The sequence below is a fragment of the Falco naumanni genome, chromosome 2 (assembly GCF_017639655.2).
Source record: "Falco naumanni isolate bFalNau1 chromosome 2, bFalNau1.pat, whole genome shotgun sequence".
In the NCBI taxonomy this organism is placed as follows: Eukaryota; Metazoa; Chordata; class Aves; order Falconiformes; family Falconidae; genus Falco; species Falco naumanni.
Genome location: NC_054055.1, coordinates 65,931,265 through 65,952,407, shown reverse-complemented (window position 1 = coordinate 65,952,407; position 21,143 = coordinate 65,931,265). Strand labels below are relative to the sequence as shown.

General features: G+C 39.6%; 1 protein-coding gene across 1 annotated transcript in view; it reads left to right on the top strand.

The window, feature by feature from the left end:
• GRTP1 (growth hormone regulated TBC protein 1) overlaps positions 1 to 21,051 on the top strand; it is a 36,448-nt gene extending 15,397 nt beyond the window's left edge. Inside the window, exons 5-8 of the mRNA XM_040584585.1 lie at positions 1,986 to 2,082; positions 18,199 to 18,371; positions 18,489 to 18,674; positions 20,721 to 21,051. Of these exons, the coding sequence (XP_040440519.1) occupies positions 1,986 to 2,082; positions 18,199 to 18,371; positions 18,489 to 18,674; positions 20,721 to 20,810 (546 nt within the window). The 3' untranslated portion in view covers positions 20,811 to 21,051. The remainder of the gene's footprint in view (positions 1 to 1,985; positions 2,083 to 18,198; positions 18,372 to 18,488; positions 18,675 to 20,720) is intronic.
• Positions 21,052 to 21,143: the final 92 nt, after the last annotated feature.

The window sequence follows — 21,143 nt, the reverse complement described above, 5'->3', positions numbered from 1 at the left end:
CTTTTTACCTCTGGTCTCCTTATAGGATGAATGTTATCTTTTCTGACTAAATAATTAGAACATAACCCAAAAGCCAGCCTCTCCTTTCCAAGGCATGTTGTAAATCAAACAAAAAATCACCTTTTCTGCTAGTGAAGCAGCAGACTTCATGAAGATAGATACAGTGATACCCACTGCATGACAGGAGAGATCCTGTGAACACTAGAAAACACAGAGTGAGAAATGATTTTTTTTTTCCTGTGTTTTGCAGGGCTTTGACTGACTTGAAAGCTCTTAAGGGGTCATTTCCATAATGCTAGTGCATTTGTGGTGCTTACTGGCATTTAAGTCTCCCATGTGGGAGTGTATTAGGCTTTGCATTGTCATGCTGTGACATGGTGCAGTGTTGTCTACCCTGGTATAACTAGCGAAATTCAGTGTCTTGTGAACATATGCTCCAGAGTAGTTTTTGGTCCACGCCACGTTAAATGCCAAATGGTCTCTTGTCACCATAGATGTGACATAAGCTGCCAGCATGAAAACAAATAGTTGCCTTCCTAACTGGAAGGCCAAGCACCATGTAAGGTCTATCCAAGCCATTTGTGTAACAAGTGCAGTGGTGACTCAAAGCTTGAAAATGAAACATTGGAGAAGATGCAGTCCTAATATTACCATGTTCTGGCAGTTTTGCAAAGCCTTCTGAGGTGGGACAGGTGAATCAGACCTGTGGAATGCAAGAAATGAGATCTCGGTTCAGAGAGGAAGTTGCAGCTTGCAGAGGCTGCGAGGGGTGTTCTTTTTGGTAGCTGCCATCTGGCTCCCAGCCATGATTGAGAGCACTGTGGAATAACCAGAGATGGTGCTGCCTGTGGCGGTAGACATGCTGGAGAAGTCCAGCTTGGAGGGAGAGAGAGTGGGGAGAAGGCCAAAGAAAGGGATGAAACCAAAGAATGCAATGTAGCCAACACCAACCTTCATAGTCTATAAATATTTAAAGACAATTTTCGGTTAGCTTAGGAAGACCTGGGGTGGGGCGGGGGGGGTGGGGTGGCGCTTGCACCTCAGAGGCAGCTTTTGTATATTGTTGTACTGATGTGCTATGTTACTACAGTTGTCAGCTTGTTTACAATGGAAAAGACATACTTAAAAAATGTATAAGGAAGTTAACTACTGTGCATGTAAATTGGTAATATTGCTGTAATTAGCAATGTTATAGTAGATACAAGAAAAAAGTCCCTGCGACAGAAGCAGTGTGTTTACAGGGAGTACCAGTTTGTGACCTGTGTGTTCTGTATGCCACTTCTCCAGTCAGAAAGGTTCAGTAACAGTTATGAAAAGTGTGCAGCTGGAATTTGGCCAGTCATGGCTTGACTAGATTTAACAATTTTTCTGGTAGCTCTGCCAGTCCCCCCACCCCCACTTACCTTCTGTTTGCACATTGAAAGGCAGGGGCTAGAGTGGCCAGTCATTGACTAGCGTATGGAGTACTGGAGGTATTATGGAAGCAAATGATTTGTATACAGTCATTTGATGAGTTAAGCAGCAACAGCTTGTAAAAGCTGCTGGAGCTGCAACTTTTTACTGGAGTGTTGGGTTCAGGCATTCTACTTCTGCAGCTGCACTGCCTACACCTGCAGGTGTGTTGTGTTTACACTGCACATTTAATATGGCTGTGTCTTGGTTCTGGTCAAAGCAGTCTTCGGTTACACTGGGACAGGGCTTTGGGATTTCAAAAAAAAAAAAAAAAAAAAAAGGAAAATTGAAGGCAAATTATAGACTACTAAGCTTTTGCTTTTAATTTTCCTCTCCTTGATCTCTGTTAATAATTCTTGTGAGCTCTTGTCATGCAGGTTTAATAGCTTACTCAATCGGTGGCCTTTATTATGAGATTTTACTTAATATGCCCCCTATGTAGAAATGTAGTAATTTAGCCCTTAATCAAAAGAAATAAACTAGAAACTCTTAAGATAAATGTATTTGTCTTAAACCCCTTCTTTCTATTTCAGGGCATGAACTTCATAGCTGGATACCTGATTCTTATTACAAAGAATGAAGAGGAGTCCTTTTGGTTGCTAGATGCTCTTATTGGAAGAATATTGCCTGGTATGCTAAAAACACATGTAGTTGTATACTGGAGCTTAGCTTTCATCTTTTGAGTTCTCAGTTTTTAGACGTTTTAGATGTTAAAATGGACTTGCATATACTGAAGGTTTTCTAGGGTCCTGGAAACACAGGACAAAGACACAGCACAGAGGCAAAACTTGTCTGTTTTATAGTTAGATCTTAGTCTTGATGCAGTGGTTTATGTATGTGTTAATTTGCAGTCCTACTTCTCACTCCCTACTTACATTTGTTAAGTAGATCTCTTCCTGTATCAGTATGATGCCAGGGAACAGGACTTGCAAAGGTATCTGGGATTTGGCACTTCTGGTTGCCGGAATATGATATGAGACAGGAAGCAGCGACTGCAGAGCAGAGTGAAGATGAGAGGTGTGCACAGTCTGAGCACTGAGCCTGAAGTAGGGGTGCCCAGTGGCTTGGCAGGAGGCAGCGTGAGCTTTCTTCAGAGGTATTTGGCAAGGTGGTAGTAGTTTCTACTGTCCTGTGCTTCTGAGCGGGGATGTCTTGGGCACTTTACATGTTGAGATTTTGCAAGGAAGCAAACAAATGTCAAAATCCCTGTCTTTGTATAGGAAGTTCTTGTCAAAGCTCTGTTACAATCAGTGGTGATCTGGCCAGGCTGGTCAATGGAGTCCAGAGGGAAATTCAGCACACCCTGAACTACAGGCAGTATCTACATCTGGTCAGTTCAGTAACTCTCTCTGTTCCCTTGCCTCGATCTCTGGGTTCACAGAAGGTGTTTACACAATGTATTTTGCCCCATGTATAAGCTGAATCTCACTGCATGTGTGAAGTAGTTTAAAACCAGAAGCAGACATCAGGCACAGCTATATATTATACTCCTGTGAAATACATTTGGATATGTTTTTAGTATTTAATTATAGACTAAGAATGGTTTCATCATTAATTTCCAATAGCGTTGCCCAGGACTGACTACAGCTACTTCTGTAATGTAGAGCCATACTCAAAATGGAAAACTAATTTTTCTATAAGGAGGCTTTGAAATTCCTTATTGGTCTAGTTTTGCTTTTCAACAGATCTTAATCTTAAATGGTTGGAGACTGAATTCAGTATTACAGTGTCAGCTAAGTGCTGGTCAAGGAGATTAAGGTTGATACTTTCATTTCTGCTTCTTCCTGTTATTGTTTAAGATTAAACAACAAAAAAATATATACATAATTTTTGATTCCTTATGGAACAGAAAGGAAAGATTTGGAGAAAGAAGAAAAAAGAGCTGAGAGAGTCTTTTCATGTTTTTGAACTGCTGTAAGAAATTAATCTTTTACAGTGAATACACCATGTAGGAACTGAGATTTTCCTTGCATATGAGCAGAGTGTTTGAACTTTCTTTGCAGACTGAAAGAGTAGACACAGGTAGGGAGTGCTGTGACTTGTGGAATCGATCTGCAAATATTTGAGGTTTTGCAGCCTTGAAGTTGTCTTTTAAGCTATAAAAACAGTCTAAAGAAATCAACTGTCTGTTGCTTTCATTCAGCCTTGAGAGCTGTAAGCTGTGCAAACAGGTAGCAGACAGGGCTGCTGTCTGCCACATGACCTGCCACTGGCAGACATGGGTGGATGTCTTTCCGTTGGCATCACTGTGTGAGGGGCAGAGCCCTCCGGTATAAGGCAAGTTGTATTGTAAAATGATGTGTGGCAACTTTTGCTTTTAATCTTTTTGATAGTCTTACATGTTTTTATTTGGGGCAAAGGAGTAGGTTCAGAATTTTTTATTCATTGTTTTTGGTAGGCAGTTTACTCTAGTTTGTCATAAAACCTTTAGTTCTTGTATATCCTTCTCTACTTTGCTGATACCTAAATGACAAAAGTTGCTCATGTTTTTTCCTCTTAGTTGTTGAATTTATCTTACACCAGTAGCACTGGTGATGGGGGAAAAAAACCCTCATAATGTGAAAGGCAACTACTGTGTGTGAAGGAGATGTAAATTTAGTGAAGTTGTATTTATAGATATATTTTTTGCTACCCTATTTACAGATATATTTTTACTACTCTGTAACAAAAGTCTTGTTACAAACTGGTCTGGGTTCAGTACATGCAATACAAGCATCCATCTGAGGTGCTTAAGTTGAAAACATGCATGCTTACGTTTCTTTGATAGTCAATGGGCAGGGGAATAGATATCTAATCAGAACTGCTGATCCGAGTGTGCTCCTTTCCCCTCCACAGTCAGTTTTAAGAAAGCTTGAGGTGTCCCTTCCAGCTTGGGTGCTTCAACAAGAGCTCATGTGAGGTGGTATGAATCTTTTGTGTAGTAAAAATACTTGTATTGAGTAATGCAAGGCTTCACTGTCAGAAAACTTGTTGCTGACAGTCTTTTTTTTTTTTTTTACCCAACTTTTTAAAAAATATTTTTTCGCTTTTATTCCCAGTGCCTTCCTATATCATGCTTGAATTGTACATTTATAAGATTAATAGCATGATGGATAAAATAATTGGCATAATTTCAGTGAAATACTGTGTGTATATATGTGAGAGAGAGATCAGACAGACAGGCAAACTGTATCCATAAAGGAACTTATTCAGGTAGGTAATCACTACCCTTCTGGTAGCAGTGCAAGGTACAGCACATTTCAGGTTAAAGCCCTACAGGTATTTGTTGGGGAAGCAGAGAAACATTGTATTCTTCAGATCTTCGGAGGGAAAATTAGCAATCTTTTTTTGTGGGATGCCAACAGTTAGATTAGCCAACGTTTTTCCTTTAGTTTTGTTGCGGGTGCTCTTTTCTTGATCTGTTTGCATTATAATATATGTTTTCCCCTTTCATTTCAACAAATATGCCTCCAGGTCATGTCCTCATTTTCCAATGTGTCCTGCTGTTGCCAGTTAAATCGATGGTGATGTAGGGCAACCTAGAAATCCCTTCTCTGCCCTCTGCAGTGTCCTTATGAATGCTTCCTTCCCCCTGCCCACACACATTTAACTACATTGAACAGTTGCTCTAGTACCTTGATGCTGACAGCATTTTTTTTGGTCGGCAGATGAACCAGGCCAGCCACAGATCAATATCATTGTTTGAAAAATGCAGAATGCGATAGATGGGAGCGTTAGTGGCAGCTTTCTGGGAAGTGACAGAGAAGAGCGCCCAAAGCTATGGCTTACCTCCCCATTTGCACTGTTTTGTACATCTGGGTGGAGGTATGTACCATAGAATATGATGAAGGCCTGACTGCTCCACCCGCTGACAAAAGGAGGACAATTTGGGAATGGAACCCCATCAGCAGAGGTTTTCTGGCTGAATTGTTCCGTTATGCCCAAGTGGAGTTGGCTGTCTCTTCCAGCTGTGCTAGCAAAAATCACAGTTTGGTTTGTTGGTATGTGGAGTTTTCCACGATGTTCATCTGGCTGAACATTGCACTACTGGGTATGGCTGGGTGAGGCCAGAAAGATTCTTCTCCTGCTGAAGGCAAGCCCGTAGTCTACTGCCTGTTGTGTCTGTCAGCTGCTCAGACAGGGATTTGGGGGGATTAAGACCGTATCTTGTTTAAACACAGCAAGGCAGAAGAGAATTATTGTTTAACTGAAGTTTTGGGTGTTACCAAGATCTTTCATTCCCAGGTTCATTCAAAACAGATGGCTGGAGCAGACAGTATTGCCCACAAGAAGCAGTATGGATTCAATTCAAGCTCAGAGTGGACGCGCCTGCAGTTTGTATTCAGCATAGCTCTAGTGGTTCTGTTCTGTTCATCACTCTGGTTCTTGTTGAGAAATTATTTTGTTCTGTTGAGGAAATACTGGGGAGGTTGCTTTAGAAAGCATCAGGTAGGTGGGGAACTTTTAACTGTGGTACTTTGGTATGTAATTTAAGGAGCATGTTTGTAATGTTTACATGTTTGTGATTAAATGGTGAGTTTAAGAGAAGAAAAACTTGACAATTTGGACTCCCTTTAGTATGGCAGTTATGTTTATATATAGCAGAACAATTCCACGTGCGCCCCTCCCCCCCCTTCAGTGGTTCTCAGTCTTGAAAGCAGCAGTGTTTATCAAGCTATATGCCAATTAGTCTACTAGACTGTTATACTGGAGTTATTTACTCCTACTGAAACCCACTTATAAAGTACTTCTCCAATGGTTGAGAGGTCTTATGATTTCTGCACTAGCCTGGTCATGGCCAATTTTATATCCTTTTATTCTTGTGCCAATGTTGACTTTTAGGGTAAAAAATGGCCCCCCCTCTCTTGTGCTTACCTTTCATGTATTTGTAGGATACAGTCAAGTCATTTTACAGTTCTTTTGCTTCAGTCAAACTCTTCGCTGTTCCTGTTTTGGCCTAATAGTTAGTTTGTGTGCTTGTTCCAATTTTAATTTTTTTTCCCTTTTCCCCACTTGATCACAATGGCACCCTTTTTTTCCAGTGGGACATGTGCTAGTGCCTTCTGCAGTGGTATTATTGCTCTTTTCACAGCTGAAAGTGTTTTATTTGAGACAGAAAAACTGTAGGATCTTCCTTGCTTTTTTTCCCTTGTGGCACTCTGTTTTTGATTTATGATGTCAGTAATAATGCATGTGCTATTACTCGTCTCTCATTGTCAACAGATGGTTTTTTCCACAGCTTATATGAATTCATAACACCTTTTTGCTGACCTTTATTTGCACATTCTTGTCCTTGTTATTTTTTATATCATCATGTCTCTCTTACTCCAGTCTTTTCACTATGTTACTCTGCTGTTCCTTGCATATTCACATGGGACAGTATCTCTGTTTAGGATTCTTAAAAAATACCAGCTTTTTATTTTTCTCCAACAATGTTAATAAAGATCTTACATTAGATGTAGCCTACAAGCATTCTTCAAGGATCAGTCTAACAACTGTCCTTCAGCCTGGTGCTTCTTAGCCTTTTGTCTTTTAAATATATATTTTTTTTTTACCCGCATGTATTGACTGGTTGTTTATAAATGACTAAAAATAAGAACAGAGTTTTGCATGATGAAATAGTCACCAAAGTACTAAGACTGCACTGAACTAACTGGCTTTATCTGCAAGGACACAAGGTACAATGCAAAAGCCACTTTTGTCAGTAGCTTAGCAACTGCTGGTTAAGACAAATACCTGTTATCTCAACATGCAGACATTTAACATTTCTGTTTTGAGCTCTCTATGGTTCTCAGCTCATAGACTTGCATGTGTCAGCCATAGACTGGTGTTGTGTAAGAGATTAGGCATAGTAAGAGACATGAATATTTGAACTGAATAACAACATAGTTACATATCAAACTCTTGTATATCCTTCTCTTTTGAGATTAATGTTATAACAGTCTTTCAAGTCCCATCATACAGACTTCCAGGTTTGAAGGCAAGGGCCACTTGAGAAATGCAGAATGCTGTACTACCTTTACAGTGTTTCTGTTTAGACTGCTTGCTTTAATTGCAGTTAAGCATGTATTTATTTAATTCTTGTGGCTGAATTTATTTTAATACCCTGATGGCTATTGCCAGGGAGCCTCTGAATGCAGAACTGGCTAGGCACCTGTGTCTTTTAAGACCTGCTTCTCCAAAGGGGAGTGGAACTTCTTTTCACATGAAGCATTGTATTCAGCTCTGCAGGTAAAAGTCACCGCTAGACCTGACTTGAGCTGAATTTGCAGCCTGTGATGAAAAGCATGTCCTTTCATAGACAAGACTTGAGCACCACAGACATGTGCCTTTGGTGTGGAAAGCTCCTTGCTATGCATAACATGCATGACCTCATGCTTGCAAAGTAGGTTTTGATAACCAAGCTTTTTTATAGCACCACCCACCCAGAAAATTCCAGCAAATTGATCAGTTCTAGGCTGTTTGCTTATCTTCCTCTGGCAGCACCCAACTACAGGGCCATGAGCTGGCAGAGTTCTTGCTTATTCTTGGAGAGTTCCTTTGTGATCACGTGTGAAGCCATAGCAGTGATCACGTGTGGAGCACATCACATCTGCTGCTAGGAGAGAGGAATGTTTGCCTGGTAGGCCGAATAATTAGTTTTGAAATATGGGACTCCAACATGCTTAACTGTTAACCAGTAGCCATGATGAAAGCATTAATGTTTGAACATCATAGGTCAGTTGTACTTACCTAGGAATTAAGCATACAGTGTCCTGTTAAGCTCAAGGCGGAACGTAGGAGCCATCGTGTGCCTGTATTTAGAAACCATGATAAGCCTGAAATGCTTATTACTTACAAATCTGAACTGCTAGGGGACTTGGGAGACTTCAGCAAGCAGGACATGAGTAACTGACATTTTTCTTCTTTAAAATTATGTATATAGTTATACTTTTGGAATATATTGGAATTTCCTGTATGTATTGTAAGCCCACCCCTTGTCCCCAAATCACAAGCCTCATCAATAAAAGAACAAGCTCAGTATTTAGTAGGTGTACTTTAGGTAGCTGGGTAGAAAACTTACGTTTTTTTCTAGACAGAAATGTCCTGTATATGACAAGAATATACATGTTGTCAGCCTTACTTTTGTGAGGAAACATGCTAAGTTTCAGCTATGCAGCAAAAGGACCCATAGTGTTTAAAAATGCTGAAGAATATTGTGTTCCTTGATATGGCTGTATTTACACTGAAAGCAGGACCTAAATGATTTATTCCACCCAAAAAAGTCAAGTATGCCTCTTTCCTTCTAGCAAGCAAGCCTTATATTAGTATGATTTCATTATGTTGAACTTGAGGTATCTTCAGTAGGCCCTCTGTGCTACTCTGGATGGGATTGCAGCCTTTGGGTATCTGTGCAAGTAGTGGTATTTGCCTATTTATCTCCCCAGTAAATCAGAGTTTCATCCCTTCCAAAAGTCACCAGCAAAATAAACTTTTCAAAAGAAATCTTAGTTCATTTAGGACTGATCAAAGGTAGAATTTCCTGGCTGCGTACAAAGGAGGAAGGTAGACAGAGTGATAGAAACACAGAAGTGTGGGTTTGGGGGAAGAAGGTTTTTTTTTGTTGTTTTTGGGGTTTTTTTTCCTGTGTAAAAAACAATTAGTGGCCAAGCCTTAGCATGCAGTACCATGCTTGCTTAGTTTGTCCTTTGTTTTATTGGAATAGTCATGTTGGAGGGATGTTCTTTTTTTGGTGGGTTTTTTTGTTTGTTTTTTAAAATTTTTAGCTAATGGCTCTAGTCATAAAAGCACTAATGTGTATGTGTGGTATTGCAACTATAGTTTTGGCAGAGCTGTCTTCATGTTAAAGGGATTGTGCTGTTCTAACTGTGGAATTAAAACATAGGCATAAAGCCAAAGTAGTTTATTTCATTCCTCATAGCATTTTTTTTTTACCTTCTAATGGCCAGCTAGGGCTCTGCATGTTCACTTACAATTTTAGTAAAGCAACCTTCCTGAATATATCACTTTGACAGCAAGAAGCATAATATAATTGCTGACAAATGTATAATGGGGTTATGGTGCTCAATGCAGATCCTAATACACAGTTTTGTATTTTAACTTGTAAGTTGCCATAAGCTATATTCATATGCTTGAAGTAATCTCTGTGTTAAATACCAAGACTCCTAAAACTGGAAATGTAACTGGATTTGCTGTACAAGAAACCGGCTGAGGAAACAGTGGTATTTCCTCCCATTCCCTCTGCAGCAGACTCGTTTGGCTAGAGCTCGTCTTTGTGAAAGGTCCCAGACTTCGTCTGAATGAGAGACCCTACCACCACTCCTAATAGTGTATTCAAACTATAAATCACTCTTATTAAAAATGTTTGCTATACTTTTTATTGGAATTTATCTTGTCATAACTTGTAGCTGTTGCTTCTTTTTAGAGACTTCCTCTTACTATATTGAAAAGCCCATAATGCTTACGGTGTTTTCTCTATGAAGTGATCAAGTTTGTTTTTCATTTCCCTTGTATAAATTTATACAAGTAGAGAAGTTCCTTACAGAGCTCGATTTTTTTTTTTTTTTTTTTTTTTTTTTTTTTGTAAGTAGTGTTTGTAATCTATCTTTTCCCACATCCTTTCTAGTTCTTCAACTTTCTGCCTTAAATGTGAATATCGGAGCTCGATAAGTTTTCTAACCTCAGTTTTGCTAATGTCATATACAGAGATGACATATTCTCTCCTGGAGTAGTGAATATATCTATGGATTACTTTGGCTTTTCCTGAGCTAAGATGTGCTTACTCTGGATTCATCATATTTGGAACTTAAGATACTACAGCATTGTTTATTTGAAATTGCTCAACTGTATTATCAAGGTTTTTTTCTAATATGGCATAGTATAAAGAAGCACTGACAGCAGGCTTTGATATTGTTTCAAAATGATATACTGTACTGCATATCCAGCATATATGTATTTGTGGAAGGAGATGTGCTTTGGTAGTAAAGGAGATTATATGAAGAAAATGATGTGCAGAGCACAGTGGTAACTTTTGTCTACATAATAGTACAAGAAGTGACTGTTTAGTTTGAGATGCTTAAGAAATACAACCATACTTGTTTTGTGTGTTTTATATTCAGAAGATTTGCATGCTTTACTAAGCTTTCAATTAATGGCTAGTGGAGCATTCTCATTTGGTCCTCTTACAGTTTTAAAGCCTGTTGCTTCAAGGTTAAAATTAATTCTCGTTAGCTTCTTCAAGCTTGAAGTAAGAGGATTGTGGCTTTTATTCCCATTGGCTTCAGACTGAAGGTTTGGATTGGTTTCCCTCTCCAAACAGCAGGCTAGAACTGTATGTGTCTGTCCAGCTCTCTATTTTAAGCCTCCTACTTCTGTTCCAGTCTTTTAAGTAATATGCTTGGTAGTTCCCATGGCGTGACTGTAGTGTTCTTGTAAAGAGGTGAAGAAACTGTAATGCTGGTGGTTTTAAGTGAGAGAATATAAATGCTGTGGTTTGTGCTGAGTTGTTAAGAATAATCTTGTCAGTGCAGTGAACTGATAAAATAGCTATTCTTCTTAATCCTGTAGAGGACTTTAAAAAGCCACAGATCCAGGAATCCTTATTCAGCTCAAGTCATCAGTCATTAAAACTCACTGTACAATTGTAAACTAAAAAAAAAAAAATAACGTTTGTTTCCTCTACAGGCATGACAAGCAGTCGTGGTAATCTTCAGTGCTTGTTCATTAATTTCCTCTCCATTTGAGGAAACTGGTGTTAAAAGTCTGTCAAAGGGTTTTGTGAATTAAAAGCCTTGGCTCCTGGGACCATCATCAACCCAGTAAGCTGCAGCCTTCTCCAAAGCATGGAACTTCTTAGACTGGCACAATTCATAGAGTGCAATGACTGGAGTCAGGCCAGGCCATTTAGAAACAGCCAAGTGGTGAATAACTCATGTCTGTTGGTGTCTATCAGCTCACTGAAACTACAGGAAAAAAAAAACCCTATCCACAAAAGGAACAATTCCAATGGTAGTGGATACGAAAAGGGGGAAGAGGGAAGAAAGCTGTCCAACGGAATTTTTCTCAGTTATATTTAACCTGTATGAGAGCACTTTGGTAGCTATAACTTTAGTCTGGACTAGGTTTTAATGATGCAAGCGTCTCTACTGAGCAGTACATTAAATAAATAAACTAGCCAGTTTCATTCTCCTTAACTAGAATTTCTGGAAGTTGTGTTTCTGCTTTCTAACATGCTGTGCACTTCAGTTTGTTTCTCTGAATTTACACAGTGAATCTTTGTTTCTTTGTATTTCATCTCTGCCTTCTATAATGTCTAGAAGGATATAATGTTTGCCTTTCTTTCTGTTTTCTTTATAATTAAGAAGCATCTTTCAATTTCCAAATGGTAGCTACTACATCTGCTCAGAATCCCACTGTGCTGTGTGAAAGAGCCCTTTGGTTTCCTATTTGCTTTCTGCTCCACAAGATCCACTTTCCAAGTTTGGGTTCAGAAGCAAAAGATAAATACAGGCAGATGGGGTTATGTAGAAACACTCAAATACTGCCTTTTTGTGCTTGCTGAAAAGTTGTTAATGGTAAATCATTTTTCAAAAATCTATTATTCTAAATTTTGGGTAATCTCAGTATCACAACAAACAAGCATCCATAAAATCCTTGCACATTCTTCCCCTCCCCCGGCCCCCTCTTCCCCCTGGTTTTTTATTTCAAGGTGGTTCTTCCACCCAAAGGAAATGGGCCTTGGTTATGGTTGGTTTTTTTTTTTAAAGCTGATCATTCAATTGTGAACAATATGGCTACTGCTGGTTCTGGTGTGAGTTCAGTACCTCAGGACAGATGTTCCGGTTCAATGAAGGAAAAATAAAATGTGGCTTGAGCCTCTTTTGGGTTTGTAGTTGATTCCCCCTGCCCAGTTCCCTGGAGGATTAGGAATTTAGGTGTTAAAAATAACGTAGAGTTCAGCTTGCTGCTTAACATATATCTGAGGATATCACTTTGGCCAGGACACCTGCAGGGGGTTACTTTGGCCTGATATTGCAAAAAGAATTGGCAGTACTCCTGGCTTTCCTCCTTTTCCTGTTTTGACTTTCTGATTTCCTCTCAAACATAGGTTGTCCAACTTTTTATGCCAGGCTCATGATGTAGATTCTTAGAAGACCTATTGCACCTTTTTGGACTATCCCGTGGTAGAAATAAAATAGCAGAACATTGCCCTGCATTCTTGGACAAAACGGGCTGACAGTTGCCAACAGGGGGAATGAGTCAATAGTTTGTGTAGGGATAGCATAAATGGTATTTAGATGCTCTGAAGGTGAGAAAGGACTGTCTGACCTCTGTGTAACTGATGAAATTCATTCCATGTGTTGCATGAAGTTCATAAACTTGACCGTGACAGCGTATCTTTTTGGGAAGGAAAGCTTTGTGCTGCCAAGATTGTTTAAAATAACCCCTGTGCTCAGTAACATGCAAACAGAGAAGTTCTGCAGTGAAGGATTACAGAAAAGGATTTTTTCCCACAAAGGCATATGGTGGAATCTGTTTCTGTTATGACTTGAGATGTAGAACTGAATGGTTTTCATGAGGTTGGCCAGTTCTGTTCACGGCAACCTCTGCTTTTGCCTGCCAGCATTGAGGCCTGCTCTGTTTGTCTCTTCTGGATTCCAGTGAAGTCCAGTAGCAAATGGTAATGTGCATCTACAGCAAGGAGACATTTTTTAATCTCACATGTTGGTTTAAAAATGAACCATTTTTGCCTGTTTGAGGGGGGAGAGAGAACATTAATTCCCCACCCTGGCTCTCATGGACATTATAAATGTGTTCTTGTCAATAAAATACTTTGTGGCTTATGACTGGGAAAAGTTAAACCAGCTAATTTTTAATTTTTCAGTTTGGTTAAATAAACTGGATCACCAAGACAAATCACTTGGTTTGTCCCAGGCTGCGTTATATAGGCTTTCGAAATAATAGTTAGAAATGCTGGAAGATAAGTAGCAGAGCTGAGGTCTTGTCTTGGGTATTTCTGTAATACTAAGAATTTGTATCATCGTGTCAGTTCCTGTAGGAGTATTTATATTTAACCTGACATATGCACAGCAGACTTGAAGGATTCTTTTTTAACTTCTGCAGCTCTGACTTGTAGAGGTAACTTAAGGCTATAAGAGTACTGCTTCTTAAACTTTTATTTTTGGAACCTCTTAATCTATTTGTTATGGAGAACAAGGTCACGCAGTCCCTACAAGCTTTATCCTTATTTCCTGCAAATCTCATTATTGCTCTGGAGCACAAGCAGCGAGTTATGTCTCGGTTCTGGATGTGCTGGTAGGATTCAGGGAGGTGCTAATTATTGTGATGGAGAGACAGTGAAATGTCGTTTAAGGAATATCTCTTTGCCAGATACTGAGCTAGAACAGGTTTCAAGCTCAGTGACAACATGCCACAGTCAGTGTAGTGTTAATAAGAAAAAGCCTTTTGAACAAGGAAGAAAGTCCCTTCATCTAGTCACCTGTGTTGTACAGAAGCAATAAAATACCTGGCAGCTGGTGAAGCTGGCTTTTCCTTTTTGCTGCTTGACTCCAAGAGGAAGAGAAGCTGACGATTCCAGCAGAGCCATGGAGCTGCACTGCTGTTTGGAGTCAGGACCCTGCTGAGGAAGGGGAAACTTCCACGTGGGGTGCTGCCTGCGTTGCCCTCTGCTACTCTCTTGGGCACTCCTAAACATAGCAAGACAGCCAAAACTCAGAGGCAGGCACCAGGAACAACAGACTAGGCAAAGCAGGTGCATGTGGGTAAGCAACAGGCAAAGGAAGGCTGAGAGGAAAGTACGGAAAGCCTAGGACCAGTTTAGCACACATCTTGGGAACATGGCATTTTGTATTAGGAAACTTATTTTTCATCTAGACATTTTTCTGGAATTTAATAATAATAATTTAATAATAGACTATAATAATAATTTATAAGGCAATATTTCATTTGTTGCTTTCCAGAAGATGATGATGAAAAGTAATGTAGTATTTGATCACCTAAATGTTACCATTATCAGTTCCATGTGACAATTTGATGAATAAAAGGAAGCAATCTGGCTTTGTGGTTTTTCAGGGGGATGCTATATTATCAGAGGACGTTCCTATAAACCAACCTAGATCAACAGATACACAATATAATTAGCCTACATTATATTACTTTTTAAAATTATTATTAGTAAGTGGCAGATTGGGAGCAGTTACTGACTCAGGTCTGTTCTGTATTTTGCTAGATTATTGAGAGGGAAAATAATTAATATGCTAATTAAATGTGGATCGTGCAAATCTAGAAATTTTAAGTAATGAGTAAGATAAGACATGGAAGGAACATAAAGCTAATGTATTTTGATGATGGGTGAGTAAAAATAATTTGCTGCACAGTATCTTGTGGAAAAACAGCTTTGTGATGTGGGGGAGGGTTAGGCTTGTGTAGACTTGTTTGTAAACACCGATATCTTGACTTTAGGAGAGATTCTGGGCAGAGCAGCCAATTATAAAAGATTAGGAAAATAGGGCACACAGTGAAATGTTTGCAGCAAGGGCGGGCTGCAGGATTTTTGCTGAGGAGACATTTCCAGAAGACTTGGGGGCTGGGCATCCTCAGCAAGGAACAGAACAGAAGAGCCGCCGTAGGTTAAATGTTACCAAGCACTTAAGCACGGAACCAAGTACAAGATCATTTTCACTAGTGAGACCAGATGTGGACCATGAAAAGCGGCTCAGGCATGATGCTGGATCCTCTTCTGACTTGCCCGTGTAGTTCCGGGTATGTCTGCACAGACCTTACGACCTGGTGCGAGTGCCTGGGGCAGAGTGCAGGTGTGGGTGCTGCTGGCTGCACTCCTGAAGGCCTTCCTCCCCTCTGCGGGGGACGCCGCCCTCCGAAAACTGACAGTCGAGCTATCAGGTTAGGTCTGTGCCATCCCCTGGGCTACTGCAGTGCTGTTATGTCCCTTGTAAATCTTCTGTGGGTAAGTTTTACACAAATAGGGGGTCCTGCAGGAAGGAATGTTTCTGGAGACTTGGAAATGTGGCTTTTCTAATTTGAGGCACTAACTTTGTATATGTACATTTATGTAGAAAAGTCTATCTATACAGTAAAATTATATATTATAAGCTTGTATTAATTGTGTGTAATAATTGCAACTAATACCCACACTAACTATAATTAATATATAATAATTACATATTAAAAAGTCTTGGATGCATATTTTTTTAATGTAACTTCTTTCTGTTGTGAACTGGCAGCTAATACCCTGGAAAAAACCTGCTATTGGGTTATTGGTATTTGCATAAAATCGTTAGTCACTCCTGCTTGTTTTGCAGTGACGCTGGGCTGAACATCGCAGTGCTGTGTGCTAGGGCGCACGGGGGCTGCTCCTGCTCCAAGAGGAACAGCAGGAGGCTGCCCCAGATAGATGAATAGTTCTTTTTTCCTTTCCGTCCGGCGCTACAATCTAACAAACTTGAATGACATTTTAATTTACACCAAGGCTTCCCAGCTGCTTGCTGCTTCAGTAATTCGAGGAGTGATATATCCAAGTTGCCTGGCTGTTAACTTTTTACTTGCCAGCTCTCAAAGAGCTGGGTGGGTGTCCGGTTGTGTTCTCACTGAGATCCTGACATTTACTTTGCTGTACAAATTAAAAATAGCAGCTGCTGTTGATTCCAGCATATCAGATGATTGCAGTAGAGCAGGGAGCATGTGGGCTGCTGTCCTTCCTCCTGAGGACACTTGCCAGTGGCAACTTGAAGAAGTTTTAAGTACCCACGTGTCTCAGGAGCACAAAAAAGAAAAAAAGTTTGTGGATGTATGAGAAGAGGAGGAAGGGCAGGAAAGGGAAGGAGGTTTGGTCTGTTATCTGAAATGTGATTTGGTTTTCACTTACACTGAAGTAATTGTACTGTTTACGTTGTAAAAAAGGTTTACTCTGCCAGTTAATGTTACTTTACCTGCATTACAGCTCACAAATGAGCACGACGCTAACACAAAATATGCAGAGAGGTTTTTGTGTTGGCTTTGGAGGTCATGGTGTGGCTCTGGGTTTAGTACGCTTTTTCATGGGTCTACTTGTGCTTTCGCTCTGAGGTTTCCCTACAAGCAACTGAAAGGCAAATGGTTAAAGAAATGTATATAGTGGCAGTGACTTTTACATCTGTAGAGGAGTTTTACCCGTCGTCATTCTTCAATGGGAGCAAAGAAAAAAGGTCACAGACAAAAAGCTGGATTCTAGAGGTTGAATGTGATGCTTCTTATTACCATACTGTAGATGTTCTGCAGTTTGACAGGGCAAATGTAGAGCAAATAGCTCCTGGGGTGGGAAGTCTGTTCAAGAAAACCATTGACACAGGGAAAACTGAAATATTCAACTGTTATTGTGATTTCATTAGAGAAATTAAAGTGGTTATAAATGTACTGCATACTTTGGACATCTTCTTAAACTTGTTTGTGGCACTGGGAGGTTTAAAAAACTTATTTCAGACAAATGGGCTTTGCTCTTTCAGCTTTGCTTATCCCCATGTGAATCCTTGGCCTGTGCCGTGTATGTCTAGGAACCTTGGCAGAAACCAACAAAGTTTGAGAAATCTGAACTGTAGCTTTCCAGAATCAGTGAAGGAAAGAAACACAGAGAAAGGTGCTTGTGTCACCAGTTATTTCTTTCAGTAAATAATATAAATAACATAGGTCTTGCTAGCAAAGCACTAGTGAGTGACCAAGGATTGCTTCCCAGGGCTGGAGCAATCAAATCCAACTTAAATGATTCTGTCGACATCTAAACCAAAACCATGAATTCCTTAAATATCTGTGTAATTCTTGTCCTTTGCTGAACCATCTCAACTCTTAAGAACTAAAATAATATTTTTCTTCCCTTAAGTATACCCGTAACTGCTTGTTTATAGAACTGAGATTATTGTCATTAAGCCTGCACCTTGGTAATGACAATGCTTACCCTATCAAACAGGCTGCGGAGTGACAGTTGGGTTGTGCTTCATTGTTCTTTACGCTGGATTTAACAGTTTAGTGCGGTGGGCAACAGTGCAGCTGTAGGTCTAATTTCAACCCCTGTCTTGCCAGTAAGTAGGAAGAGATGTCGCTTAAGTGATCTGTCATTCACTTCCTTTTGGCATTATTCTATGAAAAGTGGGATTTCCTTGGCTCAGAGAAATACAGAGGAAGAACTTCTAACTGAATGGCTATGTCACACCCTAGAAGAGTTATCAGGCCTCCAGCACCCCTGCATAGCTGACACTCAAAAAGTCACATTTCCAATCTGTGACTGGACCAAGCCTAAAGGCTACAGGTTGTTTGGAGTTGTGGTTTTGTTGAGTTTTTGTTACCTGTGTGGGTGTAGTGTGGACTGGGAGGCGTGCAGCCCCCACATGTGGGAAGGAGGTGGTGGTTAGATTGAACTGTTAATTAGTAAGACTTTTGTAGTTGAAGCTAGCAGTTAAAATCTGCCTAGGTGATCTTTTATTGGGAAGGAAAAATGACCTGCCAAAAAACATCAGAGAGAAAGAAGATGCTTTGGTAGGCATGAATGAGGTGTTTGTGTAGAGGGATTAGCCTTGGCTGAAAGGGAAGTGCTGTATGGCCACAGTGCAGACGTCTGGTTGCACGGTTTAATTTACTTCGAGTTGAGATATGTAGGCTCGACATACCTTTATACACTCCCCTGCACAGGACATTCTGTTCAATTTTGTGGCGAGATCGCATCCACAGATTCCTGAATTCCGGTTTCTTCTCTCCAAGATTATTACAGTCCTGCAATGTTGGGCCTGAAAACTGATCAGGAAGTCCTTGGAGAACTTGTGAAAATGAAAGTTCCAGCTGTGGCAGAGCTGATGGAAAGACACGGAGTCATGTGGACCCTAGTGGTGTCACGCTGGTTTATATGCTTGTTCATTGACATTCTTCCAGTAGAGGTAATGGGTAACAAAGTTCTCTTACTTATACCATCATCGTAATTATTTCATTTGTACTGCTTTAATTACCTCCTGGAAATCAAGAAGCTGTAATCTGAATTCTCTCCTTTCCTGCAGACTGTGCTCAGAATATGGGATTGTTTATTCTATGAAGGGTCAAAGATCATCTTCCGCGTGGCCTTAACATTAATCAAGCAACACCAAGCTTTTATTTTGGAAGCCACGAATTTTCCTGACATATGCGACAAATTTAAGCAGATCACCAAAGGCACATTTGTAACAGAGTGTCACAGCTTCATGCAGGTAAATCATCTGCAGCTTTTAATTTTTACAAGTTAAAACCAAGACGGGCTTAGAAATGTTTTGTTCAGTCAAAAAGTTGCATACCGTTGGAAGAAATGCATCTGTCTGAACTTAGCAAAAGGATGAAGAATGTTTTTACATAAGAAACTCAAACCTTTCTAAGAATTTTCAAGAATAATTATTACCTAAATCCATATATAGCAATCCACTCATCTGTTGTACATGGAAAAATTTTTGTTGCCCTTTTTATCAGTTAAAGCAGGAAGGCTGATGAGAAAACAACCTCAGTGCATTCTTTCTGTGAACTATATTGATTGTGTTCCTGTGCTTTTTTTTTCCAGATTAATTATAATAGAGTACTGTAGAATAAACAAAGTGAATTTTAAACTTGCATTGATAAATCTTCATAGTGCCAGAATATAAAGCATTGTTCAGAACAAAAAGGTAGCACCAGGTTCTTACTTCCATACAAAACCCCATGAAGCTGAGTGCTCAAGTCTTATGACAATTGCTAACTAAGAATTGTTCAGAGATTGGATCCCAAATGTGTATAAAACACTTGTTTTACATTTCTGAGTTGCTCTGAATCACGTTAGCTGCAAAAAACCCCTGTTGTAAATCACTTGGCCAACTCCACTATCATTGTTTGCCAAGTGTGCACAAAATTACATCCCAGCAGGTGACTTTTACCCCCAAAAGAGTTTCATGCTCATGTCAGAACTCTGCATAGATCTGTCATAGTTCAATGTTACTAATGTTACATTTCATTTTTGCTCATGTTGAAGGAAAGTAAGCTTAACTTACTAGTGTTTGTGAGTCCTTTAAGCAAGGAAGCAAAAGAAAAATAAATTGCAGGTACAACTTTAATTTAGAAGGAAGATGTTTAAGGGGTTTTCCCATTCCATAAAGAGTTTAGAATAAGAATTTTGTTAAATATTAACTGCCATGAGAACACCACTTCAGAGGCCGATACAAACACTTGTCCTTAAAGGACTCTCCTTAATTACATTTTACAGCAGCTGGTTTTAGAAAATTAACTACTCTTTATTGCAGTTATGCTCAACAAAACAGTTTAACTGCATTGGTTACTGAGGGAGCTTCAAAGGCAATTTAAATAAACAGTTTAGGTTCTTCTGTAACTTTGAAACACATCATTTTGGGTTTGGATTTGTTTGGGATTTTTTTCAGCAGTACAGATACTAGTACCAGCATTTTATGCTGTATTTTATGCATCCCTCCGCCTGAACAAAAACGTAGGTTTTTGTTTATTGCAATGCAGGCTGCTTTACCAGTATGCTGTTCAGAGCTGGCACATTTATAATCTTGTCTCCAATGTTGTCAGTTATAGCTACAGAGAAGCAAGGGGGCCACACATCTTAACTGTAGCTTGAAGTGCATAAACTAGCACCTTGCTTTTGTCTGGTCAGAAGTTTTAGATGAAATAGTGGAAAGAAATGTATTGTTCCTGAGCAACAAGCCAAAGGAAAAAAAAAAATCAAACCAAAACAGATGTGTGATGGCATTGCATTGAATTCTTACATCCATATACACTACTACCCTGAAAAGCATGGTAGAGGAGAACTGCAAAGGTAGTATACTGAGGGATTAAGACTGATTTTTTGCAGTAGGAACATACTGTTTTATGCACGTGTTCCAGGACCTGAACAACCTATGCCAGCACTATGTGGGTAACGCTACAGAGCACCAGTGTGTTTCTCAGGATGCCTTATGATGTTCTGCATATGCCTGTCATCCACCAACACAAATGCCTTCCAAAATAATTTTAACTGGACACTTATATCCAGACTAGCTTTTATATTGTCATTGTGTCACTTACAGATCTTGCTAAGAGCTGCAGTTTTACCTTGTCTTTACAGCACAGTAGGCAAAGATGCTACCCTGTTACAAGGAGGTCAAACAGCAGTAAACATTTTCACAGAATGGGTATCAAAGCAGGGATTTCACACTTCAGAGAATTACATGAGAATTCCAGCACGTTGTCCAAATCCAGCATTTTAACTATGAATTTTCTCTTTTTGCCCCCAGAAAATATTCACAGAGCCTGGAAGCTTATCCATGGCAACAATCAACAAACTCAGAGAGACTTGCAGAGAGAAGTTGCTTTCTCAGGGATAACAAACCATATTTAACCAGGTGGTCAGATACTACAGCAATTGACACATTCCTCTATTTGCACTAAAGCACACTTTAAGCTTTCCATGAGTTAACTGACACTTGACCAATTTTTCCTGCCTTTCAAGTAAGTGTTGTTAACACTTTGTACTGTATGTCAGACTTGGTAACTGGAACTGGTGGTTCTGTTGTTGTTTGTGGTTGTCTTTTTTTTTTAAAAGAGTAAAGTGTTTTCAGAGTAGAACATGATCAGTGTCAGCATGCTCCTTTTAAAGTCACAGGGCATTTTGTAACCTTAAAAGAAAACAGGTGTAAAAAATTACATATCCTTCCTAC